The sequence below is a fragment of the Cetorhinus maximus genome, chromosome 9 (assembly GCF_964194155.1).
Source record: "Cetorhinus maximus chromosome 9, sCetMax3.hap1.1, whole genome shotgun sequence".
In the NCBI taxonomy this organism is placed as follows: domain Eukaryota; kingdom Metazoa; phylum Chordata; class Chondrichthyes; order Lamniformes; family Cetorhinidae; genus Cetorhinus; species Cetorhinus maximus.
The window spans coordinates 7,201,101-7,227,390 of NC_135887.1; the positions used below are offsets into that span (position 1 = coordinate 7,201,101).

A 26,290-nucleotide genomic window follows, 5' to 3' on the forward strand; every position below is an offset into this window, starting at 1 on the left:
TTGAGGCCCTAAGACTGATCCTTGTGGCACTCCACTAGTTACTTCTTTCCAACCTGAAAAAGACCCATTAATCCCGACTCTCTATCGTCTGTGTGTTATCCAATCCTCAATCCATGCCAATACATTATCCCCAATACCATGAGCTCCTATCTTGTGCAATAGCCTTTTATGTGGCACCTTATCGAATGCCTCCTGGAAATCCAAATACACTACATCTACTGGTTCCCCTTTATCAACTCTGCTTGTTATCTTATCAAAGAACTCTAGCAAATTTGTCAAACATGATTTCCTTTTCACAAAACCATGTTGACTATGTTTTATTACGTTAAGCTTTTCTAAATGTCCTATGTCTTCCTTAATAATGGACTCTAGCATTTTCCCAATGACAGATATTACACTGACTGACCTATAGTTTCCTGTTTTTTGTCTCCCTCCCTTCTTGAACAGGGGCGTCACATTAGTGGTTTTCCAATCCACTGGGACCCTCCCAGAATCCAGTGAGTTCTGGAATATTTCAACCAATGCCTCCACTCTCTTTGCAGCTACTTCCTTTAAAACCCTTGGATGCAGGCCATCAGGTCCTGGCACATGTCTGCCTTTAGTCCCATTAGTTTGTCAAATACTTTGTCCCTCATGATAGAGACTGTTCCAAGATCTTTCCTCCCATTAGCTCCTTGCTTATCTGATATCTTTGGGATGTTTATAGTGTCCTCCACCGTGAAGACCGATGCAAAATATTGGTTTAAATTATCTGCCATTTCCCTGTTCCCTGTTATCAATTCTCCAGTTGCATCCTCCAAGGGTCCCGCACTCACTTTGGCCACTCTCTTTCTTTTAACATACCCATAGAAGCTCTTGCTGTTTGTTTTTATACAGGCCCTCTCTCAGAATGAGAGCTTAATGTTGGTAAGAAAATCGAAGTGGGATGGACCTTCTCTTCTCATTGCCTCTCCACCCGCCACAGCATTACATGAAAATTAAAATGGGCAAGATCTTCTCTCCACTGGCTGCTGCCCTCGAAGACATGCTTGGCACCCAGGGCCTGCTCCTGATCGTTACTAGGTTTCCAACCTCCTCCTCCACTCTCTTCTTTGTTTTTCTATTTCTTTTCCTTAGCCTCCTGGAGGATGTCGAAGTTTCACAGTCGAAAGAGTCAGAGCCGTCACCCTGGATAACTGCTCCAGCTCCTCCAATCACAGGTTCCCTCCCTCTTGCCCTTGCTGCTCCTCCAAGCACTGATTCTGTCTCTGGAGGAACAGCAAGAGCAGGGAAGAGGAAACCTGTGATTGGAGGAGCTGGAGCAACAGAAATTATTATCCCTGTTTGGACCGTGGTGGGGCCATAATGTAAGATAATATAGTACAGGGGTGAGTTTTCTTGAATTTTTCACCCTGTCTTTGCTTTTTTGCAGGCTACTTGTGACATTTCAAGGGCAATTTCACCCCCGCACCCTGTGTATTTTGAACCCTGTTCTTCAGTTGTTGATCAATCATTTCCTCACCTTTACCTTACATGCCCTCATCCCCTTTCTCTTTCCCAGCCTAGAGGTTTCCCCTATTTTGCTTCTTTTAAGTCTAAGGGGCAGAGATTTAAGCAAACTAATTTAAGAATCCATTGTCAGATCTGATTGGATCACAGCAATCACTATAGGGCCTGAAACCTCTGCCAAAACAATTTATTGCTCAATGTTCATCTTGAACAACAAAGATAACCTCCACTTCTTTTCTCTACTACCCATTGTTTCCTTAAACCCTCTTCTTCGCCCCCTTCTCCCTCACCTCCAATAATAATTGAGAATTCTTTGGTTTCACTAAGATTGAGACCATTCATTCAACTGCCTCTGCCACATCACTCCGACCCCACTTCCCCTCCAGATCAAACCTACTCCATGGTTTCCCCTAGCCTGAGCCCACACCTTTTCTTCTGATTTCTTTCTCCGTGCCCCCTCTAAGCTTATCCATAAGACTCACCTCCTTCTCTCTTGACTCCATTAAAATGCTGACCACATTTTAATAGTTCCTTCTCAGGTAGTTCTCCTCCATTAACATCACTCTCCATCCTCCTCAAAAAACACACCCTCGACTCCTTTGCCCTTGTAAACTACTGCCCCATCTCAAATAAAAGCAAAATACTGCGGATGCTGGAAATCTGAAATAAAAACAGAAAAAGCTGGAAAAACTCAGCAGGTCTGGCAGCATCTGTGGAGAGAGAAACAGAGTTAACATTTTGAGTCCAATATTACTTTTCTTCTGAAGAAGTCATATTGGATTCGAAATATTAACTCTGAGTTTTAAAGCTGAGATTTTCCAGCTTTTTCTGTTCTTATGCCCTATCTCAAACTTCTCATTCCTTTCTGGATGCATTAAACATGCTGCTCCTCCCAAACGCATGCCTTCCTTTCCACCAACTCTATGTTTGTATCTCTCCAATCAGACGTTCGCCCCTTTTACTGCCCTGAAATAGTGCTAAGTCACAAATGACATCCTCTATGATTATGGTGCATTAACTCTTCTCAGCATTCTCAACCTCTCTCCAGCCTCTGACATTGTCAACTGCAGCATCTTCCTCCTACGCCTCTCCCTATTGTCCAGCTCAATGGAATTCTCATTGCTTGGTTCAGCTCTCACTTACCCAACTGTAGTCAGTGCAACTCCAGAAAGCTTTCAACCTCTGCACTATTAACTCAGTTAACTTCAAGGATCAAGCCTCAGGCCCTCCAATTCACCAACATTCTGCTCCTGGGCATCATGACCTGAAAACATGGAGTTGGGTTTTGCATTATGTTGGTGACATCCAGCTTAACCTCTCCATTATTGCCTCTGTGTTGTTAGACTGATTCTCTGATATTCAGTCCCAGATGTGCCACAATTCCCTTCAGTTAAATAAAGGGAAAACCAAAGCCACCATCATTTGCCCCAGCTACAAACCCCAATCTTGTGCCCATAGCTTTTTCTGCACTAAGTCCCACTCACCCATTACACCTCTACTCGCTGGCTGACATCAGCTCACGGACCCCAAAACTTTCTTGTGTTTGACCCCTTCCTTCACAGCCTCAGCTTTGTTGGTCTTTTTATTATTACTGCTTTTATTATTTGATTATTTGTTATTCAATTTACAATTATATTGGAAAGAAAATGGTTGATTTGAACAGCACAACATTGCCAGATGTGTTCAGGGGACAAGGAGTTGGCATGCAGCTATCCCTGGCTGCCTTGAATTATGTGGTAGAGGTGGACCTCAAGACACACATCAGCTGCTAGTTTATGAAATGTCTGGAGGAAAATCCACAATCTCAGTACAAGGAACAGATAGTGAACTGACAGTACTGATCATTGGTCTCCTTCACATGCTTTGGAATAAAGGTTTCCAAGATTGCATTATTCAGAAAATAATGCAAAAAAAAAAATCCCTTTATGGTTTAAATTATTTTGATCACACATTGAATGAGTCATCATTTACAGACAGGAATATATGTGTACATTAATGAGACTGTAGTTGTTACGTATAGCATAGGTACATTTAAGAGGAAACTAAATAAACAATGAGGAAGAAAAGGTTGTGTTGATAGGGTTAGATGAAGAGGGATGGGAAGAGGCTCATTTGAAGCATAAACATCAGCATTGGCCTGTTGTGCTGAATGGCCTGCTTCTGTGCTATATATTCTATTCAGTTTTTAAAAATGTATTTATCTTCTTCCTTTATCATCCAGCAACTCTGCACTCTTCCAACTCTGGGATCCCTCTCCTACAGCCATACCTTCAGCTGTCTGGGTCCTAAATGCTGGAATTGCCTCCTTAAACCTTTTCTCCTTTCCATCTCTCTTGTCCTTGAAGGATCTCCTTAAACCCAACTCTTTGGCCAAGCTTTGGCTTGATGCTGATTGTCATCTGGTTCCGTGCACCACACCAGATCATTTAATTTCAGAGTTATTCTTTTTAAATAAACCATATTTTGTTCTGAGCTATTTTCCGTTAACAAACACGTTTTTTTTTTTTACATTTTTAGCCAAAGGTTATTCACGCATATACCGGACATGCAGATTTTAATCTTTCTGCTCCTACCCCAGCACAGAGTTGAAACAGAAATCCATGGGATCAGTCGAACAATGAGATGTTGGCGTTCACTATCTGCTCACTGGACCACGAATCAGACTCGCTCACTTCTCACTTTCTATTCAATGGTTGACTATAAATAGCAGAGATGAAGCTCAACTCCCAGAATCGTTTTTGGAACCTACCCCATTTAGCTCGGCTCTGGTAAGTTGAGTGTTTCTGATTTTTATTTTATTCCACTTTAACTTCAAATTCCTTGAATTTGCCTCAATGTTTGATATTTGTTCCTGCTTTGTAATTTACTCCATAGCACCAATTTAGCCAGATGTAATGTAACATTACAAAGAGCATAGACAAGATTTTAACGCATCAAATACTAATACATTTCTAAAAGCTGTTGCCTTGTGAAGAGAAATGATGCCATTTGACTTTTTTTTTAGGATCACAAACTCTAAACGATAAGCATGGCACAAACAAATCCTGCAGGAGTTTTCAAGGTACAGTTTATTTCTCCAGAATATTTAATCAGCATTGATACTTCTGCTCTTTTTACTGAATATCATGAAAGGACTAAAGGAATAATAATAATTATTATTGCAGATCACCGTTTACGATCAAGAAAATTTCCAAGGCAAGAGGATGGAATTTACTGCAACCTGTAAGAATATCATGGATTGCGGCTTTGACAATATTCGATCCATCAAAGTTGATTGTGGAGCGTGAGTCAACAGCCTTTACATATTTTTACAACAAAAAAAATGCAGCCCTAACCATTACTGTCAAACATATTCCAAAGCAAACCTTACCAAGCTTACTTAAAATACAATCATTGTTTTTTTTTAAAACTTCATTGTCATTTGTAAATCCAAGTAATCGATTCACAGAAATGTATTTTTTTTAACCCTTATACAGATTCATACAAATCAGCATTGCTGTTGTTCATCTGCTCTGAACACAGCTTGGCTAATTAAGATACTGGTAACATAGGAGGGAATTAGATCAGCTTCATAAGTGTTAATCAACTAAAACAAGTATCAATATATTTCGGGTTCAGTTACACTGTTACTTTTGGTCTGATGCAAAGCAGTGACATAACTGAAGCTGGGAGAGTGAAAGCCCCTTCAGTTGGAGTTTCACGCCCATCCTGCAATGCTTAGGTGACAATCTAGCTCCAGTCCAGTTCGTCTTAGTTCAGCTTTATAGCAGGAATCCCTAAAATCAATTTGTCTCCCTCAACTTTTTTTGCCTTCTGTATGAAGTACATCAGTTTTTCAAAATCAGTTGCATAACACACACATCTGTACATCCATTGTACGTGTATGTGTTGGGACCTAAAACTGGCTTTCCTATTGCAAAAGAAATGTAAAAGAGCTGAGTGACAGTTAACTCTGGTCAATCAACTCACTGAATGTACACTTATCTAAATGTCAGTATAGGATGACCTAGAATTTCCTCCTTGGGCACAATCCAGAAGATGGGCCTGAAAATGTGTCCAGTGTTGTGTCCACTTTGCCAATGTCAAGTTACCCCCAACAATCCTTCTAATTTCAAGAGAATATGTCCAAACCTAAGCCATAAATTGGCAAAAATCATCAGAAACATCTGGGACCCAAGGCAATGTTAAATCCACACAAGGATATTTTGATTCATTGAACCATCATTCAAACACATCAAGTTCAGGAACCTAGAACTCGAACTGGGGAAGTTATGCAATTTTTGATGAGAATTATACTTTGCCATAAATCAGTAAATAATCAGAAAGTACAGATCTGGGCTTTTTGCTTCAAGCATTCAAAAATTACAAGTAAAAGACCAGAAAAATGACTTTGTTTCTGCTGCGCTTGAAAATGTGGTGGTCATGTTGAGATCCGCCCCCCACCCTGCCATCAAACAGATGCAATTAGAGGATACCTGCATTTGAGAGTCAGGGGTGCAGCCAATTTTGTGGGGTGAGATTTGTTAGGATGTAGGGCTTGATGCACAGAAATAAAAGATCAAGGAAATTTGGGAGTATTGTATTTGTGCAGTATAATTACTGCCACATTACGGGCAGGTCTCAGTAACTACAGCTGTAGGGCTCAGTTGTGTAATGTTTTCGGACTAAGGCAGAAAGAAGCAGGTGACTCATATTCTGGGTAGCAGGAAGAACTGGGCGGCACGCTGCAAGATTCAAGGTTGCAAGTTCAAGTCTTTTTAAGGAATTATTTTTGAGAACAAGGCTGTAATCTCCGAGCTTGCCCATCAAGGGGAACTCCACGAGTTTTAGATAGTTTAAAGGTCTCACTTTAACTATTGCTGCAGAGGTTAACGCAATACCTTGAAGAGTTCCACAGAGGAAACAGTTGCTTCACAGTAAACTCAGTCCAGCGCTTATATTTATTGCATTGTTGGCTAGGTGTAGTGACCGTTCAGATGAATGGATCAGCAAATTATAATAGATGGTTATAAATGATAGATAGTAAATGATGGAATAATAAGTGATATAAAAATTAGGAGTTATTTAAATTTCTCAATTTTAAAAACAGGATGAGAGCATTATTTACCTATTATAAAAGTTGATACGAAAGCAATTTTCTTCTTGTAGGTGGGCTGGCTATGAACATTCCAGCTTCTTTGGGCAACAATTTATCCTGGAGAAAGGAGAGTACCCTCGCTGGGATGCCTGGAGTGGCAGCAATGCTTACCACACTGAGAGACTCATGTCCTTCCGCCCCATTTGCTCCGCCGTAAGTTGGTTCACTATTCAATATCTGTAGGGCTTGGTGCTAGCACAGCATATACTCCACAATGCAACATATATCATCAAATAAGGTAACGTTACTCATTACAGTTTATATGGTTAATCTTTTTGGGACCTTGTCACTATGCCAGTTTTTTTGAAACTGCATTATCATAGAATCACAGACTGGTAACAGCACAGGAGGCCATTTAGCCCGATCTGTCCATGTGGTCCTCGACAAAAGCATCTGAGCTAGTCCCGATCCCCTGCCCTTTCCCCGTAGCTCAGCAAATTGTTTTCTTTTCAGGTGCTTATTCAATTCTCTTTTGAAAGCCACAATTGGTGGTGCATTCCAGATCCTGACCATTCACTGTATAACAAAGACTCTTCCTCATACCGCAGTTGGTCCATTTCCCAATCATCATAAATCAGTGACCTCTTGGTTCCAGACCCTTCCGCAAATGGGAACAAAGCTTCTCCCTATCGACTCTGTCTAGATTTTAAACAGTTCTATCGAATCTTCTCTCAGCCTTTTCTTCCCTAACCCCAGCTTCTCCAATCTATCCTCGTACTTCAGTTGAGGCCGAACCAGTGTTTTATAAAGATTCACCATAACTTCCTTGGCCAGAATGTTTAAGGCCCTATCGCAGCGGGGACAGTGCTGCAAAAATGCGGCAGGCCCTTCTAAACTCCATTGACTGCGGCGGGAGCGTAAAATCGTGCTGCCGGAAAATTCCGCCCCTTGTTTTTGTACACTATGGCCTGAATTTTCCCATCGGCGATTTGGGGGCGGGGCCCGCTCACCGACAGGAAAATGACACGGGACGACGTTGGGAGGAACCCCCGACATCATCCCGGTCCATTTAAATATTGAGGAAGGCAGGCGGACAGCGAAATCAGTTGTCCGCCCGCTGACCTGTCAATGGCCAATTGAGGCCATTGACAGGCTAATCAAGCATGTTAAAGGCCCTGCCCGTCCAAGCTTAAGGCTGGCGGACAGGCCAGGAGCCCCGGCGGGCTCCTGATAGTACATCAAACCTCATCCACTGGCGGGATGAGGTTTCATGTCCGTTTTTAAAAACTTTAATAGAGTTTATGTACTTCTTACTAACATGTCCCATCTCATGTGACATTGTTACATGAGGGGGACATGTTAATAATATTTATATTTTTCTATTTTTAAAGTTTTTTTACACTGTCAATAATCTCCCTGAGACAGCACTTGGTCTCAGGGAGCGGTGCGCTAATTCGCGCACATGCGTGAAAGAGCGCACTCTGACAGTTGGGGAATCCCTCCCTCCCCCCGCACAGGAAGTGCATAGCACTTCCCGTCGGGCAGGCCGCTGGGCGGGCCTTAATTGGCCCGCCCACTCAAAATGGCGGCGGGCCCCATTTCGGCGGCGGAGTTCGGCTGCCCGCCCGTCACCAAGCCGGTGGGGCCCACCCGCCCACCAAGGGCAAAATTCTGCCCTATGCCTCCATTTATAAAGCCCAGGCTCCCAGATGCCTTTGTAAGCATTAGCACAGAGAGACACGGAAAGGAATTTGGCAGTAATGTTAGAGTAATGTCATTGCCAATATCTGGACTTACAACACAGTTAAAAAATAAACTATGCTGAAATATACATCTAGAACAGAAGTCTGAACAGTGGCAATTCCGTTAAAGCTTTACTTCTTGTATCCTAACAGCAATATTGTATTTAGATGCAGTCACCATGCTCCAAAAAATATAAATCAATTTAAAAGGTCACAGGAACAAGTTTAATCTCAGGTCTGAAGTGAAGTGCTATAAGGACAGGTTACAGAAACTTATGTTTCACACTTTTTATAGCAAATGTAAGATGTTAAGTAGTAGAGATATACTCCCATTACTTCTCCAATTCTGATTTTGTTTTGTTCACTCACAAATGTATTACAGCATCTACAAATGCACTCAGAACATATATGTGTCATTTTCCTTTTAGCACCATAAAGAATCCAAAATTGTCATTTTTGAGAAGGAAAACTTCATTGGAAGACAGTGGGAGATGTGTGACGACTATCCCTCTTTGCAAGCCATGGGCTGGTGCAACAACGAGGTTGGATCCATGAAGGCTCAAGCTGGCGCGTAAGTAGTGCTTTCATTTTTTTTTAAAAAACTGTAAAGTTGGGTTGTTGCAGTTTAAGAAAGAAAACTTAGCTGGATCCAGCAAAGCCTTGTACATCCTGGGAGCACGTTGACCACATCAGGTTTTGCTGTTTCCGCTTCTGACATAAGAGCTTACCTCAGGCCGAAAGAAAATAACCTATTTGATCAATTCTAACTGGTTCAAAATTAACCAAAGAGGGCTGTCCAGGTTGTGCCAACGGGCCTTCTGCAGCTCCTGAGCTTTGTAATCCGGTCCTGAAGGCCCTCGATCCCGTTTTGCAGGCAAATGTCCCAGTTCGTATTTGTGAAACGTAACATGCATTCAAAGTTCATTTAGGTAAAGTATGCTGTCTTTCTGCCCCAGGTGGGTGTGCTACCAGTACCCAGGATACCGTGGCTTCCAATACATCATGGAATGCGATCGTCATGCCGGAGAGTACAAGCACTGGAGGGAGTGGGGCTCCCATGCTCAGACCTTCCAGATCCAGTCAATCCGCCGCATTCAGGAGTAAACCAACACATCAAAAGAGCATCAGAGGGAGGGAGGGGGGTGGTGGGGGGGGCTGAGAGGAAATCTATAGGTACAATTGGTACTGTATTCCATTGTAGAACAACAACTTGTATACTGTGATTGATTTAACATCTCATTACAATATCTTGGGCTATTGAAATATTCAAATAAAGTCACAGAAATGTTTCCTTCACTTTGTCTCGAGTTGCACATGTGAACTTGCTTTACAAGTTTCAAAACTGCTGCCTGGGGAGACTCATCAGATTTGTTTTCTACCAAGTTATGAAACACAGCAGACAAGCATAGCAGGTTGTTGAATTCTGGGAAATTAACCACAAAAAAGGCAATTGGCCATGAGGCTTAAAGCACATCAGCCACCAGTGGATTGTGTTCACAGTATCACCAACATCTCAGTCAGTTTGTATTCAATTTATGTTTTACTTCTCAATAAGAGTCCAACGAAACTGCTTCAAAGTAAATCAAGTGGCAGCTTGAAAGTTATTACTCTTGTTGGCCATTTAAATGAACTACACGCGGGACAGCATTTCTCAGATGGAGGTTGACTTATGGGCTAAGTTATCAAAATTAATCATTATAAATACACTCTGCACTTAGTGTTCACATAATGAAAATTTGCTCCATCGCACACAACTGGTTGAGTGCTCTTTCTTTTCCACATGGTTAAGGAATCTAAGTGGCCTGGCCAGTTTGGGAGTTTAATTCTGCTCAGACAGCAGAACTCTTCTGCTAGCGCCAGCTGGAAACTACGAGATGTTGACTGTCCCCAGTGATTGGCTGACATTGTTTCACCCAGTAACTCCCCAACATGAAGGATGATATCTCCTTTGAAACAGCTCAAGCAATCAAGAGAAAACGTTGAAGACTCTGCAGAACATAAACAATATAATCAAACGTTCATTAAAAATGCAGAACAATTTCCTGTATTTACAAATGAGGTCATGACCTTGAACCGTTCAAGCTATTTACTACTGTTAAATGTTTTTCCACCCAAATTACAGGCAATTGCATTGTTACTTTAATAATTTGCTAAAACATGAAATGTTAAAAACAATGCAATTGGATGTACTAAACAAATTACAACCCTTAATTTCAGATAATCTTCTTGTGCATTTAAATTAAAGAAATTGTGCAGCAAAAAATAAAATCTCACTGCTAAACTCCTTGATTAGTGAATGCACAGTACGAAGAAGTTTCATCAGCTATTTTCTAATCTTTGAGCTTTAATCAGTTAATTGCTTTGAATTCTAGCAGTGTACCAGCCAAACCCCACTTGAACTGTTTTAAATATTGTACATAAGGTTATGTCATTTTTCTCAACATGCCATTGGGAAAGAATAACAAATTACCTCGAGCCAGAGACAATTTTTCCCAGAATAGAAGCCCTTCCTTTCTTACCATCTATGTCTGGCCAGGCCAGAAAAAGCGCTCTGTCGGGAAACTGATCCAGGATTTCAGGGCCACTGGTCTAAAGTTACAAAAAGAAAATGTAGCAATAAATACTTTCTTCCCCAGCTTATTGTTAGGTTAACTATTTCTAATGACAGAGAACTTTGGTCACCTGACAACAATTTTAAATACCTATAACGTTGATCAATACTGTCAAATTAGTCAAACTGTACTTGGTAATACAATATATCAGCAGCATCAGAATTGTATTCAACCACAGTCTGTAACCTCATGGCCTGGCATATCCCCAACTCTACCACTGTCATCAAGCCAGGGGATCAACCCTGGTTCAATGAGGAGTGCAGGAGGGCATGCCAGGAGCAGCACAAGGCATACCTAAAAATGAGGTGCCAATTTTGGTGAAGCTACAACACAGGACTATTTGCATACCAAACAGCGGAAGCAGCATGTGGCAGACAGAGCTAAGCGATCCCATAATCAACAGATCAGATCTAAGCTATGCAGTCCTGCCACATCCAGCCGTGAATGGTGGTGGACAATTAAATAACTAACAGGGAAAGGAAGCTTCACAAATATCCCCATCCTCATTGATGGGGGAGCCCAGCTCATCAGTGCAAAAGACAAGGCTGAAGGATTTGCAACCATCTTCAGTCAGCAGCGCAAATTGAATGATCCATCTCGGCCTCCTCTTGAGCATCCTCCCAGCATCACAGGTGCCAGTCTTCAGCCAATTAAATTCACTCCATGTGATATCAAGAAATGGCTGAAGGCACTGGATACTGCAAAGGCTATGGGCCCTGACAATATTCTGGAAGCAGTACAGAAGACTTGTGCCCCAGAACTAGCCATGTCCCTAGCTAAGCTGTTCCAGTACAGTTACAACACTGGCATCTACTTGGCAATGTGGAAAAATGCCCAGGTATGTCCTGTCTACAAAAAGCAGGGCAAAACCAACCCGACCCATTACGCCCCATCAGTCTACGCTCAATCATCAGCAAAGTGATGGAAGGGATTGTTGACGGTGCTATGACATGGTACTTACTCAGCAATAACTTGCTCACTGATGTTCAGTTTGGGTTGTGCCAGGGCCACCCCCACTCCTGACCTCATTACAGCATTAGTCCAAACATGGACAAAAGAGCTGAACTCAAGAAGTGAAGTGACATCAGCCATTGACACCAAGGTTGCACTTGACCTGGTGTGGCATCAAGGAGCCCTAGCAAAACTGAAGTCAATGCGAATCAAGGGAAAACTCTCCACTGGTTGGAGTCATATCTAGCTAGGAACAAACAAACATATGAATTAGGTGCAGGAGTAGGCCATTCAGCCCCTGGAGCCTGCTTCGTCATTTGATAAGATCATGGCTGATCTGAATATGGCCCTAACTCCACTTTCCTGCCTATCCCCAGCACCTTTTGACTCCCTTGTTAGATAGGAATCTATCTACCTCTGCCTTAAAAATATTCCCCCGCCTCCACTGATCTCTGGGGAAGAAAATTCCTGACTCACGATCCTTTGCGAAAATAAATTTCTCCTCATCTCCGACTTCAATGGGCGACCCCTTATTTTTAAACTGTGTCCCCTAGTTCTAGTTTGTCCCTCATCCTCTCAGTATCCGCCTGTTGAGAACATTCAGGATCTTATATGTTTCAATGAGATCACTTCTCGCTTTTCTAAACTCCAATAGATACAGGCCCAACCTGCCCAAACTTTCCTCATAAAGCAATCCCCTTATTCCCAGAATCAGTTGAGTGAACCTTCTCTGCACTGCTTCCAATGTAATTATTTCTTAAGTAAAGATACCAAAACTGTACTTTGTACTCTAGATGTGGTTTCACCAATGCCTTGTAGCAAAACTTCTCTATGTTTATATTCCATTCCCCTTGCAATAAACGTCAACATTCCATTTACCTTCATAATCACTTGATGTACCCGCATACTAACTATGTGATTCATGTACCAGGATACCCAGATCTGTCTGTACTGCAGAGTTCTGCAATTTCTCTCCATCCAAATAATATGCTGCTTTTCTATTCTTCTTGCCAAGGTGGACAAGTTCACATTTTCCCCACATAATATTCATCTGCCAACTTTTTGCCCACATACTTAACCTATCTATATCCCTTTGAAGACTCCTTATGCGCTCTTCACAAGTTACTTTCCTACTTATCTTTGCGTCATCAGCAAATTTAACAACCATACATTTGGACCCTTCATTAAAGTCGTTGATATAAATTTAATAGTTTAGACCCCAGCACTGATCCATGTGGCATTCCACTTCTTACATCTTGCCAATCCAAGAATGACTCATTTATGCCTACTTTCTGTTTCCTGTTAGCTAACCAATCCTCCATCCATGCTAAAATGTCACCCTTTACACCATAAGCTCTTATTCTGTGTAGTAACCTTTGATGTGGCACCTTGTTAAATGCATTCTGGAAATCCAAGTACACCACATCTACTGGTTCCCCTTTATCTACATTGCTTGTTACATCCTCAGAGTACAAAGGAAGATGATTATGGTTGTTGGAGGTCAATCATCTCAGTCCCAGGGCATCGCTACAGGAGTTCCTCAGGCTAGTATCCTAAGCCCAACCATCTTCAGCTGCTTCATCAATGACTTCCTTCCATCATTGGATCTGAAGTGGGGATGTTCGCTGATGATTGCACAATGTTCAGCACCATTCGCGACTCCTCAGATACTGAAGCAGTCTGCGTCCATATGCAGCAAGACCTGGACAACGTTCAGGCTTGGACTGATAAGTGGCAAGTAACTTTTGCGCCACATAAGTGCCAGGCAATGACCATCTCCAACAAGAGAGAATCAAACCATCTCCCCTTGACGTTCAATAGCATTACCATTGCTGAATCCCCTGCTATAAACATCCTGGGGGCTATCATTGACCAGAAATGAACTTGAGCAGCCTTATAAATACTGTGACTACTACAGCCGTTCAGAGACTAGGAATTCTACGGTGAGTAACCCACCTCCTGACTCCCCAAAGCTTGTCCACCATCTACAAGACACAAGTCACTTGCCTGGATGAGTGCAGCTCCAAGAACACTCAAGAAGCTGGATACCATTCAGGACAAAGTAGTCTGTTTGATTGGCACCCCATTCACCACCTTAAACATTCAGCCCCTCCACCACCGATGAAATGTGGCAGCAGTGTGTGCCATCTACAAGATGCACTGCAGCAACTCAGTAAGGTTTCTTTGACAGTACCTTAGAAACCCACAACCTCTACCACCTAGAAGGACAAGGGCAGCAGGCACATGAGAACACCACCACCTGCAAGTTCCCCGACAAACCACTCACCATCCTGACTTGGAAATATATTGCCGTTCCCTCACTGTCGCTGGGTCAAAACGCTGGAACACCCTTTCTAACAGCACTGTGGGTGTACCTACACCACATGGACTGTGGTGGTTCAAGAAGGCAGCTCACCCCCACTTTCTCAAGGGCTATTAGGGATGGGCAATAAATACTGGCCTAGCCAGCAACACCCACATCCCATGAATTAATAAAAAGAATACACAATTTGTACAATTCAACTACATTTAATATATAGTATTTAAAAATCCATATCAATTCAAAGTTAGTATGTAGTTAATATTGCTGAAAAAAGAGACATGTCAAAGCTACTTGTCTTGCACTCATCAGGACACTTCACAAGAATACCAATATCAGGGGAAGACAACAATTTAGACTGTATGTGAAGAGGTTGCTGATTGGTTGGCAAGTGAACTGATAGGTAGAGGTGTTGCCATGGAGAATGCACCAGTGATGGTGGCTGACAAACTGCAAATGCATTGTTTGACATTTAAACCAGGCAACTTGACCCTAATTGGTCAAGGCACTGACCTGAGGAATGAGTCAGCGAATGGCTGTCACTTACTTTGTTTAGCTGAAACAGGCGCAATGTGTGTTCATGTTCATTCTGTCTGCAAAGAACAGGGCCCCGTGTATTAATATATGTAGTTTCCAGTACACACAAATGTGCCACACTGCAAGCCTGACTGACAATCTTAAATTGGTTGTCAGCGTAATTTTTGGCACACTGAGGATTATTTAGCAAATGTTGTCCATTCACAGAATCACATCTAATGTTGGGCACTGTGTTTTGAGTGTTGCAAATTTGAGCTGGTTGGATCCGGTCTGTACCTTGCCCATTGTGAACAGCGGCTGGAACATGCTGTCTGATACGATCCGCCAGTCTTTGGGACGCGCGGCCTACATACCTAGCTTCACACTGGCACTGAAATTCATACTCCACATTACTCAATTGTGTGATAGGCAGAATGTCGTTTTGGTTTGATGGCAGCATCTGGTTAGTGGTGAATACCACTCGTGTTACTACTGCGTAGTATCAGCACAAAACAGCTAGCTTCACCTGTTGCGCAATTTTTTGAGATACCTTGCCCTTCCAGGGTAATCCAAGGTAGACTGGGCACTATTCAGGGCTGAAAGTGACGGCCTTAGGCCCGTTCGTGAGTTTGCATGATATACAGCAAGAAATGATCTGATCAGGGTAGCCATCATCCTGCAGGATGCCTTTGATGCGCCCTATTTCGGCATCAAGCGTGCCTGGTAAGCAAACGGCTCGGGACTATTTACAAGACAGCCGATAAGACCAATCTTATAGCGCGTGGAAATGTAAGAATCCTACACGTATATTGACCAGTGAAGGTAGGCTTGCATTCTCCATGGCAACACCCCTACCAGTCACAGTCCGCTTGCCAACCAATCAGCACGCATTTCACATAGAGTATAAATTGTTGTTTTCCCCTCATATTGGTATTCTTGGTGACCTGATGAGTGCAAGGCGAAAGGCTTCAACATGTCTTTTTTTTTCAGCAATACTCAAGTTCTGTACCACCAAACCATTATATATTTAATAACCTATTTTCTTACTCAGGTCATCATAATTTATATTTTCACATTGCCCATTTAAATGAACTGAAACTTTAAAAGCAATAACTTAAAAGAACAGCTGAATTTATAAAGCATCTTTCATATCCTTAGGGCATCTCAAAACAATGAATCATACCTTGAAGCGTATTTGCTTTTTGGAAAATGATGTTAACCTCTCATCACATCTGGCTGGTGTGTAAGACAGCTCCCTAGATTGTTACAATTAGTTTCTGCTGCTAATTATCCATTAGAGCCTCAGCTTCAAAAGGACTGTGCAAAACTTGTATTTCTCTCCGTCTTATAAGAACATAAGAACTAGGAGCAGGAGTCGGCAATTCAGCCCCTCGAGGCTGCCCCACCATTCAATACAATCATGGCTGATCTCATTGTGGCCTCAACTCCAATTTCCCGCCCTCTCCCCATAACCTTTCAACCCATTACTAATTAAAAATCTGTCTATCTCCTCCTTAAATTTACTCAGCGTCCGGGCATCCACTGCACTCTGAGGTAGTGAATTCCACGGATTCACGACCCTTTGAGAAAAGTAATTCCTCCACATCTCTGATTTAAATCTACCACCCCTTAGCCTAAAACTATGGCCTCTCATTCTAGAATGCCCCAGAAGAGGAAACATCCGCTCCACGTCTACTTTGTCTATCCCCTTTAGCATCTTATATACCTCAATTAGACCTCCTCTCATCCTTCTAAACTCTAGCGAGTATAGGCCTAAACTGCTCAATCTCTCCTCATAAAACAAGTCCCGCATCTCTGGAATCAATCTAGTGAACCTCCTCTGAACCACCTCCAATGCAACTACATCCTTCCTCAAGTAAGGGGACCAAAACTGTGCATAGTACTCCAGGTGCGGTCTCACCAATGCCTTGTACAGTTGCAACAACACTTCCCTATTTTTATACTCTATTCCTTTAGCAACAAATGCCAAAATTCCATTTGCCTTCCTTATTACCTGCTGTACCTGCATACTAGCTTTCAGCGATTCATGCACGAGGACACCCAGAACCCTCTGCACTGAAGCATTCTGAAGTTTCTCTCCATTTAAATAATAAGTCACCTTTTTATTCTTCCGACTAAAATGGATAACCTCACACTTATCCACGTTAAACTCCATCTGCCAAATTTTGGCCCATTCACCTAACCTTTCCATATCCATTTGTAAATTTCTTATTTCTTCATTTCAACTTACTTTCCCACCTATTTTGGTGTCATCTGCAAATTTAGCTATAGTACCTTCTATCCCTGAATCCAAGTCATTAATATAGATTGTAAATAGTTGGGGCCCAAGGACCAAATCCTGTGGCACCCCACTAGTTACAGCTTGCCATCCAGAAAAAGACCCATTTATCCCGACTCTCTGCTTTCTGTTGGTTAGTCAATCCTCTATTCAAGCTAATATATTACCCCTAACTCTGTGTGATCTTATCTTCTGTATTAATCTTTTGTGCGACACCTTATCAAAGGCCTTCTGGAAATCCAGATATACTACATCTACAGGATCCCCACTATCCACTTTGCTTGTCACATCTTCAAAGAACTCCAGCAAATTAGTCAAACACGATTTACTCTTCATAAAACCATGCTGCCTCTGATGGATTGCATTTTGACTTTCCAAATGCCCCATTACTACTTCCTTAATAATGGATTCCAACAATTTCCCAATGACAGACGTTAAACTAACTGGTCTATAGTTTCCTACTTTCTGCCTCCTCCCCTTTTTGAATAATTTTTGAATATTAGCATTTTTCCAATCCACTGGAACCTTTCCAGAATCCAGGGAATTTTGGAATATTATGGCCAATGCATCCACTATCTCTGCTGCCACTTCCTTTAAGACCCTGGGATGTAGGCCATCAGGTCCTGGGGACTTGTCACCCTTTAATCCCAATAGTTTGCTCAGTACTTTTTCTCTAGTGATGGTGATTGTTCTAAGTTCCTCCTTCTCTATACCCTCTGCACTACCTGTTACTATTGGGGTGGTACTAGTGTCCTCCACTGTGAAAACTGAGGCAAAATATTGATTAAGCGTCTCTGCCATTTCTGCATTCCCCATTATTAACTCCCCAGTCTCATCCTCCAAGGGACCAACATTCACTTTAGCTACTCTCTTTCCTTTTATATACTTGCAGTAGCTTTTGCTATCAGTTTTTACATTTTGCGCTAGTTTTCCTTCATAATTTACCTTTGCTCTTTTTATTATTTTTTTAGTAACCCATTGTTGATCTTTAAAGGTTTCCCAATCTTCCAGCCTGCCACTGATGTTTGCAATTTGGTATGCCTTAGTTTTTGCCTTTATGTTATCTTTAACTTCCTTGCTTAGCCATGGATGCTTTTTCCCCCTCTTACCATCTTTCTCCCTCTTTGGAATATATTTTACTTGGGAGGAATTGAACATCTTCTTAAATATCTGCCACTGTTCATCAACTACCCTACCTTGTAGTCTTCCTGTCCAGTCCACTAGGGCCAAATCTGCCCTCATGCCTATGTAGTTACCTTTGTTTAACTCCAGAACAAATGTGGGACTCATGTTTCTCGCTCTCAAACTGAACTTGAAATTCTAGCATGCTATTGATCACTCTTCCCTAGAGGATCCTTTACTATGAGATCATTAATTAATCCCATCTCATTACACAAAACCAAATCCAGAATAGCCTGCTCCCTGGTTGATTCCGCAACATATTGCTCCAAGAAACAATCTCTAATACACTCTATGAACTCTCCTTCGAGGCTACCCTTGCCAATTTGATTAGTCCAGTCTATATGCATATGAAAATCATCCATGATTATTGCAGTGCCTTTCTTACATGCTCCCATTATTTCCTGGTTTAAACTGTGCCCTACTGCTGAACTACTTATGGGGATCTATAGATTACTCCCACCAGGGACTTCTTTCCCTTGCTATTTCTTATTTCTACCCAGACTGACTCTATGTCTTGCTCTCCAGTGCCTATATCATTCCTCACTATAGCACTGATCTCTTACTTTAATAACAAAGCTACATCACCTCCTTTTCCTTCCTGCCTATCCTTCCAAAACACTGAGTACCCTTGGATATTCAACTCCCAAACCTGTTCTCCCTGTAACCACTTCTCAGTAATCGCCACTAAATCCTACCTATTTATCTCTATTTGCGCTGTTAACTCATTAGTTTTATTCCGAATGCTACGCTCATTCAGATACAAAGCCTTTAAGTTTGCCCTATTGTCAATTTTCCCTACTCTTATGTGATTCTTTGGTGCAATATGACGTTCACACACTCTGTCCCTTCCTTTCACTTTTTGGTAACAATCAGCCTCGACACTAACCTGCACTCTTACCCTCTCCTTAAACTTTGATTTTTTATATTTCCATTCAACTGAACCCTCCCCCCAACTATTTAGTTCAAAGTCCTATCTATAACCCTAGTTATGCGATTCGCCAGGACACTGGTCCCAGCCAATTCAAGTGGAGCCTGTCCGAACGGAATAGCCCCCTCTTTCCCCAGCACTGGTGCCAATGTCCCATGAATTTGAACCCATTTCTCCCACACCAAACTCTGAACCGTGCATTTCCCTCTTTAATCTTATTGACCCTGTGCCAATTAGTTCATAGTTCAGGTGATAATCTGAAGATTATTATTTTGGTTCTGCTTTTTAATTTAGCCCCTAGCTGCTCGTATTCCCTCAGCAGAACCCTCTTTCCTCGTTCTACCTATATCGTTGGTACCTACGTGGACCACGACAACTGGATCTTTCCCCTCCCACTCCAAGTTCCTCTGCAGCCCAGATGAGATATCCTTAACCCTGGCACCAGGTAGGCAACACAGCCTTCTGGCCTCTTGATCCCGGCTACAGAGAACAGTATCTATTCCCCTAACTATACTATCCCGATTACAACTACATTTCTCTTTTCTCCCCACCACTTGAATGGCTCCCTGTATCACGGTGCTATGGTCAGTTTGCTCATCCTCCCTACAGTCCCCGCTCTCGTCCACACAGGGAGCGAGAATCTCGAATCTGTTGGATAAGGGCAAGGGCTGAGGCTCCTGCAGCCCTACTTCCTGGATCTCTCTACATGCCTCACTTATAGTCACACCCTCCTGTCCCTGACCACTGACCGAATTTAAGGTAGTTAATCTAAGGGGTGTGACTGTCTCCTGAAAACTGCGTCCAGGTAACTCACCCCCTCCCTGATGTGTCGCAGTGTCCGAAGCTCAGATTCCAGCTCATCAACTCTGAGCCGGAGTTCCTCGAGCAACCAACACTTGCTACAGATATGGTCACTAGGAGCCACAATGGGGTCCACCAGCTCCCATATCATGCGGCTACAACACATCGCCTGACCCTGCATCTCTACTTTATTTAATTAGTTTTTCAATTTGTTTTTAAATTTCCTACTGGTCTTTAATTTATCAATCTGTAAAATATTTCTCCTATTTACCTTTAATCTGAAAGCAAGTTAGAATAGAGATTCAAAATACACTTTTTAAAATCAACTGGGACTCGCTCTCTCTGCTGAGTTGAAACTGAAGTGTTAGGCCTCCGATCCTGGGCCCCAGTAGTCACCTTTAATCTGAAATCAACTTAGAATAGGTAGTTCAAACTAGCAGTTACTTACCAACCAATGAACTTACGGTTTTCCTGTGATGTCACTCTTTGTTTTTTTTCATTCAGCGACAGTGACTGCAGAGGACACTCTTCCCAGACTGCTTCACGGCGACGGTGACTGCAGAGGACACTCCTCCCCGACTGCTTCACGACAACGGTGACTGCAGAGGACGCTCTTCCCAGACTGTTTCACAGCGATGGAGACTGCAGAGGACGCTCTTCCCAGACTGTTTCACAGCTACGGAGACTGCAGACAACACTCTTCCCAGGCTGCTTCACGGCGATGCTGACTGCAGAGGACGCTCTTCTCAGACTGTTTCACAGCAACGGAGACTGCAGAGGACGCTCTTCCCAGACTGTTTCACAGCGACGGAGACTGCAGAGGACACTCTTCCCAGGCTGCTTCACGGCGATGCTGACTGCAGAGGACGCTCTTCCCAGACTGCTTCTCAGCGACGGTGACTGCAGAGGACACTCTTCCCAGACTGCTTCACAGCGACAGTGACTGCAGAGGACGCTCTTCCCAGACTGCTTCACGGCGACAGTGACTGCAGAGGACGCTCTTCCCAGACTGCTTCACAACGACGGTGACTGCAGAGGACGCTCTTCCCCAGACTGCTTCACGGCGACAGTGACTGCAGAGGACGCTCTTCCCAGACTGCTTCACAGCGACGGTGACTGCAGAGGACGCTCTTCCCAGACTGCTTCACAGCGACGGTGACTGCAGAGGACGCTCTTCCCAGACTGCTTCACGGCGACAGTGACGGCAGAGGACGCTCTTCCCAGACTGCTTCACGACGACGGTGACTGCAGAGGACGCTCTTCCCCAGACTGTTTCACAGCGACGGTGACTGCAGAGGATGCTCTTCCCCAGACTGTTTCACAGCGACGGTGACTGCAGAGGATGCTCTTCCCAGACTCTAATTATAATTCAACACCATGCTCTGTTCAGTGTTAGTTGTATTCTGGTTGGGAAATGGGACCTAACTTGAATAGTGCTGTACACAAATATGTCTGCAGACACTAGCTGCTGAACAGTTTTTGTGAAAATTCAGTGAGGCCAGAACAGTGCATTTGGAAGTAACTGAAAACAAACAACAAACTTTATTAATGTACAATTTTATGCTACATTTCTATGGTCAGATTGGGCAGGAATCCCACTTCCCCCAGTTAAACTTTGGATTAAGCTACAAGGAGACGTGATATTGGTTCAAGTTGCACTCAGCCAAAGACAACAGCAGCAATCAGCCATATAACATCAGCACATAAGAAATAGGCGCAGCAGAAGATCAGACACCCCCTAGGTCCCAGCTGATCTTTTTCCTCAACTCAACTTTCCCACCCACATCCCCTATCCCTCGATTCTCGAGATACCAAAGTTCTGTCTATCTTAGCCTTAAATATACTCAACAGAGGAGCATCCACACTCAATGGACAATTCCAAAGGTTCACAACACTTCGAGAGAAGAAATTTCTCATCTTCCCAATCCTGAATGATCGACTTCTTATCCCGAGACTGTGCCCACATGTTCTAGATTTCCCAGCCAGGGGAAACAGCTTCTCCATTTCTACCGCAGGGTAGCCCCTTCAGAATTTTGTATGTTTCAATGCGATCACCTCTCATTTTTCAGAACTCCAGACAGAATAGGTCCAATTTACTCAGTCTCTGATTATAGGTCAATCTGCAGTCCCAGGAACCAATCAAGTGAATCATCGTTGTATCACCTCGAATGCAAGTACATCCTTCCTTAGAGATGGAGACCAAAACTGCGCACAGTATTCCAGGTGTGTTTTCACCAAAGCCCTGTACAATTGTAGCAATAGCTCCTTATTCTTGTACTCCAGCTTGCTGGAACACTGCAAGGCCCAACACTGATTACCAAGCTAAAGATTGGACAGTGAGTTTGCTCTAAGAATGGCACTTACTCCATTTTTGAGTGATTTCATTACTGACCTTTTGTTTTATGATTTTATTACACTTACTATTACAATGAGTGGGATGAAGTATTTGTAGTCTCTGTTCATTCTCAATGTCATGCTTTATTCCAAAGGGAATGGCTCCAAGTGCACCCATGTCTGGGAACTGCTGGTTGGTACAAAAGCCTTGAAGTCAGCAAAAAATCTTGCATCATTCAGCCACACCACTCCATGTAGACTTTTGCAACTTGAAAGCACCAAACACTTGTAGAATAACCAGCAGAATAAATCAACCAGGAACGAACCAGTAAATCACTGACGATCCCTTTAATTAGCGCTGGTGTGGGACAGGGGAGGATGGGGTGGTGTTGGTCCTTTTTGCTGTTGAATATGTGTTCAGCAAAAGAGGCTGTTGGCTTAAGTGTTGAGCTTTAAAATGGCAGATGTTGGTGTCAAATCAGCATTACTTGCTAACTGACAACATGGTCTACCCGTTCTTCATATATACAGTGGACATTCAATGTGCACATGCTAATGTCTGCACCAATATGACATCCACCCAATTCACCTCAAGTATTTGCACATACCACAGATGCGATCTTGGAGCTCATGGGGCACTTGTGACACCCAATTTCTCATCCGTTCACTACCGGATACAAATTAGGAATTTTGAAGGAAGAAAAAAGATTTGTTGATTATACAGAAAAAATAGGGTAAATAAATCCTGAAAAGCCAGTCCTCTTTCAACTGACCCAGACAAGTTTAACATTTAGCAATCCAAAACTTGATGACCACATCCTGTTCCTTATTCCACACCCCTCCATCATCCCTGTCCTCACCACCGGCCTCCAGTGACTCCTGCCCCATGTAATGGAGCAAGGTTCCTCAGTTATTCATTCATTTCCCTGACTTATCCCTTTCCAACCTGTAAGCTCTTCTAACCTTATGTGTCCTCTGCTCTTTTGACTGTGGCCCTTTTTCGATCCTTCCCTCCTGCTCCACCTTCAGTAGCATAATCTCTAACTGTCTAAGCTTAAAACTGTAGAATTCTTTCTCACAATCCCTCTGCTTTGCTCCCTTAAAATATACCATTTTGGCAAACCTTTGCTCCTCTCCTAAACTCTTCTACCTTTTTTTGCTCTTTGAAAGCACCACAAGACGATATATTATGTGAAAGATGTCAGGTAAATGCAGATTGTCATTGTTATGTGCAGAAATAAAGTTTACAGTTTAGGCTGAAACAGATCTGTTTATGGGCTTAGATTTATTTTTTCAGACCAGAGTTATTGGCAAATTAGCCCTTTTCTTTTGACCCAAATTAAAGATAAAACAAAGGTAAAGTTGTTGCCGTTTGAAAATTTAAGGCAAACAATGCAAAGTAGAAAAAGAAATGCAAAATTGTCTACAAGTCACCCCTAATCACATTATTTTATAGATCTCAACACAAATTGACAGATAAAAGTCTCCACCTTACTCATGACTCGAGTCACTCTATAAAAGTATTGTACCTACCAAAATCTCTGAATATCGCATTTCTGGCGGATAAACAATATTTGTATCAAATGATATCAGATCTACTCCATGGCTCTGAAGTAGAAACTCCCAGTATCCTGTTCCCTAACATTAAAAGAAAAGATTAAACATGATATGTTAGAATCCCAATGAATGTTAGATGATCAGTCCTTCAATTATTTGATGTCATCCTTTCTGACTACAGTATTCCCTTTAAGCTGTACATGTTTTTTTCTTAAATTAATACAGTAACCTGACCACAGGCATCAATCCTAGCAAGTTGTTCTAACAGTTAATCACCCTCTAGCAAGAAATGCTTCCTGACATCTTGCCTTTTACAACTCTGAATCTGTGGCCTCTTAATCTGGTGCCCTGCCCTGAAAGTAGTGCCTGCATTTACTTTCACTATTCTATATATCCTATCTGTCTATAACATTCCCTCTCAGCCTTCACTTTTCAAGGCTGAAGAGCTCAGGTTTATTAAGTTCTCCTCCATAACATCATGGATTCGCTCCTTTGCTCAGCTCGACGTTGATCTTGGGGCCTGGATGGAGCCCTGGTTTCACAGTGATCAGGAATGTATACGTAATCCAGATATAACCTGTACTCAGGACACCGTACAACTTCGGCATGACTTTGGGTGATCTGAACTCAACTGGCTTTAAAATATAACCCAGTTTCCTAGTTACATATTTGCTGCTGCCTCACAATCTTCAGCCATCTCAAGCAACTATCTAGGTCCCTTTCAACATTCCCTTCGGTAAGTTTTATTCCACACATGGAGCACCTTTGGCTCCAATTTTTAATTCCAAACACAGCACCTTTTTGTCCATATTGCGTTTTATTGGGAATTATCACTCTAGGTGTAAATTCTATTGAGATCTTTGCAATTTTTGGCTTCCTCCTTGAAGTCCCACATCCCCCTTCCCCAGCATGGCTCATCCACAAACCTTATATTATGATTGTGATTTCAGAGCATTTACACATACAATAATCAGCAGCTCAAAGTCATTCCCCTCTAGACAGCACTTTCTATTTGAAACAGACAGAAATCTTACAAGGCTTGACAAGGTAGATGCAGGAAGGATGTTTCTTCTGACTGGGACAGTGGGAGGAGATGGTGTCTAGAACCAGGGGGCACAGTCTCAGAATAAAGGTTAGGCCATTTAGGACTGAGATGAGGAGGAATTTCTTCACTCAGAGGGTGGTGAATCTTTGGAATTCTCCACCTCCTGGGGTTGTGGAGGCTCAGTCACTCTGTATGTTCAAGACAGATCGATAGATTTCTAGATAGTAAAGACATCAAGGAACATGGGGATAATGCAGGAAAATGGCATTGAAGGAGATGATCAGTCATGATCCAATTGAATAGCGGGACAGGCTTGAGGGGCCAAATGGCCTACTCCTGCTCCTATTTCCTATGTTCAATTCAGTACAATCCAAATCCATGACTGATCTGGGTTTGTAAGAGTCTCTCATGTGGTACTTCATCATTTTGGAAGTTTAGCTATATACTGACAAATGCATTTCTTCCTAATTGAAGGTTTTGTCTTCTCAAAATATTATATTGGTGAGAAAGGACATGTATTTCAGGTTTTTAAAATGTTGAAAGGCTTCAATAAATTGAATATGGGAAAAATGTTTCCTTTCATTGGGGGTCTGTGACAAGGGGTCACCAAAATAAAGTTGTCGCTTCTCAGAGTGAGAGGTAGAAGAAATTTCTTTACACAGACCATTGGAGCATGAAATAATTTACCACATGGGATAATTGGGGCAGAGACCATTGCACCATGTGCTATCAGTGGCAGCGAGGGATACTGGTGATGGAACTGGGAGATATTGATTGTGATGGGGAGGTCAGTGGGAGTGTGCTCAATACATTTTACACCACAAAAGACAATGACCTTTGCAAACATCTCAGGGTTTATGTCTAGGGTTGTGAGATTGTTACTTCTTGCCAGTCAATTTTGGTGCCCCCTGGTCTGACCTGCTTTAACCTGAGCCTGCTTTCAGTTAATAAATGTATTTCTAGTACAATCAGTAGACTTGGAGCGTAAGCAAATAATCTAGATATTATACGTGAAGTAAGGGGGTGGGGTGTACATCACAGGGCCCAGACTCTGTAGCTGCGGCCAGTTGTTAATCTACCCGCAGGAGTGACAACGATTGTGTTGTAATTTAAGTAGTACTCACAGCACCAGCTGAAACCACAGGTTGCTTTAAATCTGAAATAAAGGTCATTGCTTCTAGATTTGGAATAGAAAAAGAAAACAATATTTGCAGCTTTTGGCAACTCAATTGATCAATATCCCTCAGCAGCTGAACCAGCTCTCTCCTTCGCCCATGCTGCAAGTGAGGATCGCAAAATCTGTGAATGTCTGCGGGAAACTGCTCCATTTTGACGCAATACATTTTGTAATACAGGTTTTCTCCGCCACACTTTCTCTGTTCGACTGTTTGCCATTGCATTTCATCGCTACCATCTGACTCCATTGCTGGCTCCCCAA

The 26,290-nt window shown here is 42.6% G+C and overlaps 2 protein-coding genes across 4 annotated transcripts in view; one reads left to right on the forward strand and one right to left on the reverse strand.

Annotated features, from left to right (window-relative positions):
* LOC144684335 (beta-crystallin B3-like) overlaps positions 1-26,290 on the reverse strand; it is a 45,115-nt gene extending 18,825 nt beyond the window's left edge. The window contains exons 1-3 of one of the 3 annotated variants that reach the window (XM_078547991.1): positions 25,977-26,288; positions 23,784-23,888; positions 10,827-10,896 (exon numbers count right to left, since the gene is read on the reverse strand). In XM_078547991.1, the coding sequence (XP_078404117.1) occupies positions 10,827-10,896; positions 23,784-23,888; positions 25,977-26,276 (475 nt within the window). In that variant the 5' untranslated portion in view covers positions 26,277-26,288. Of the gene's footprint in view, positions 1-10,826; positions 10,897-22,858; positions 22,898-23,783; positions 23,889-25,976 lie in introns of those variants that run through there. The other 2 variants (XM_078547995.1, XM_078547993.1) reach the window with 2 other exon arrangements.
* Positions 4,172-9,603, forward strand: LOC144684336 (beta-crystallin A1). The gene is made up of 6 exons (XM_078547997.1): positions 4,172-4,256; positions 4,493-4,549; positions 4,653-4,771; positions 6,637-6,778; positions 8,736-8,878; positions 9,264-9,603. Exons 2-6 carry the CDS (start codon positions 4,517-4,519, stop codon positions 9,409-9,411), a joined length of 585 nt encoding a protein of 194 aa, XP_078404123.1. The 5' UTR covers positions 4,172-4,256; positions 4,493-4,516; the 3' UTR covers positions 9,412-9,603.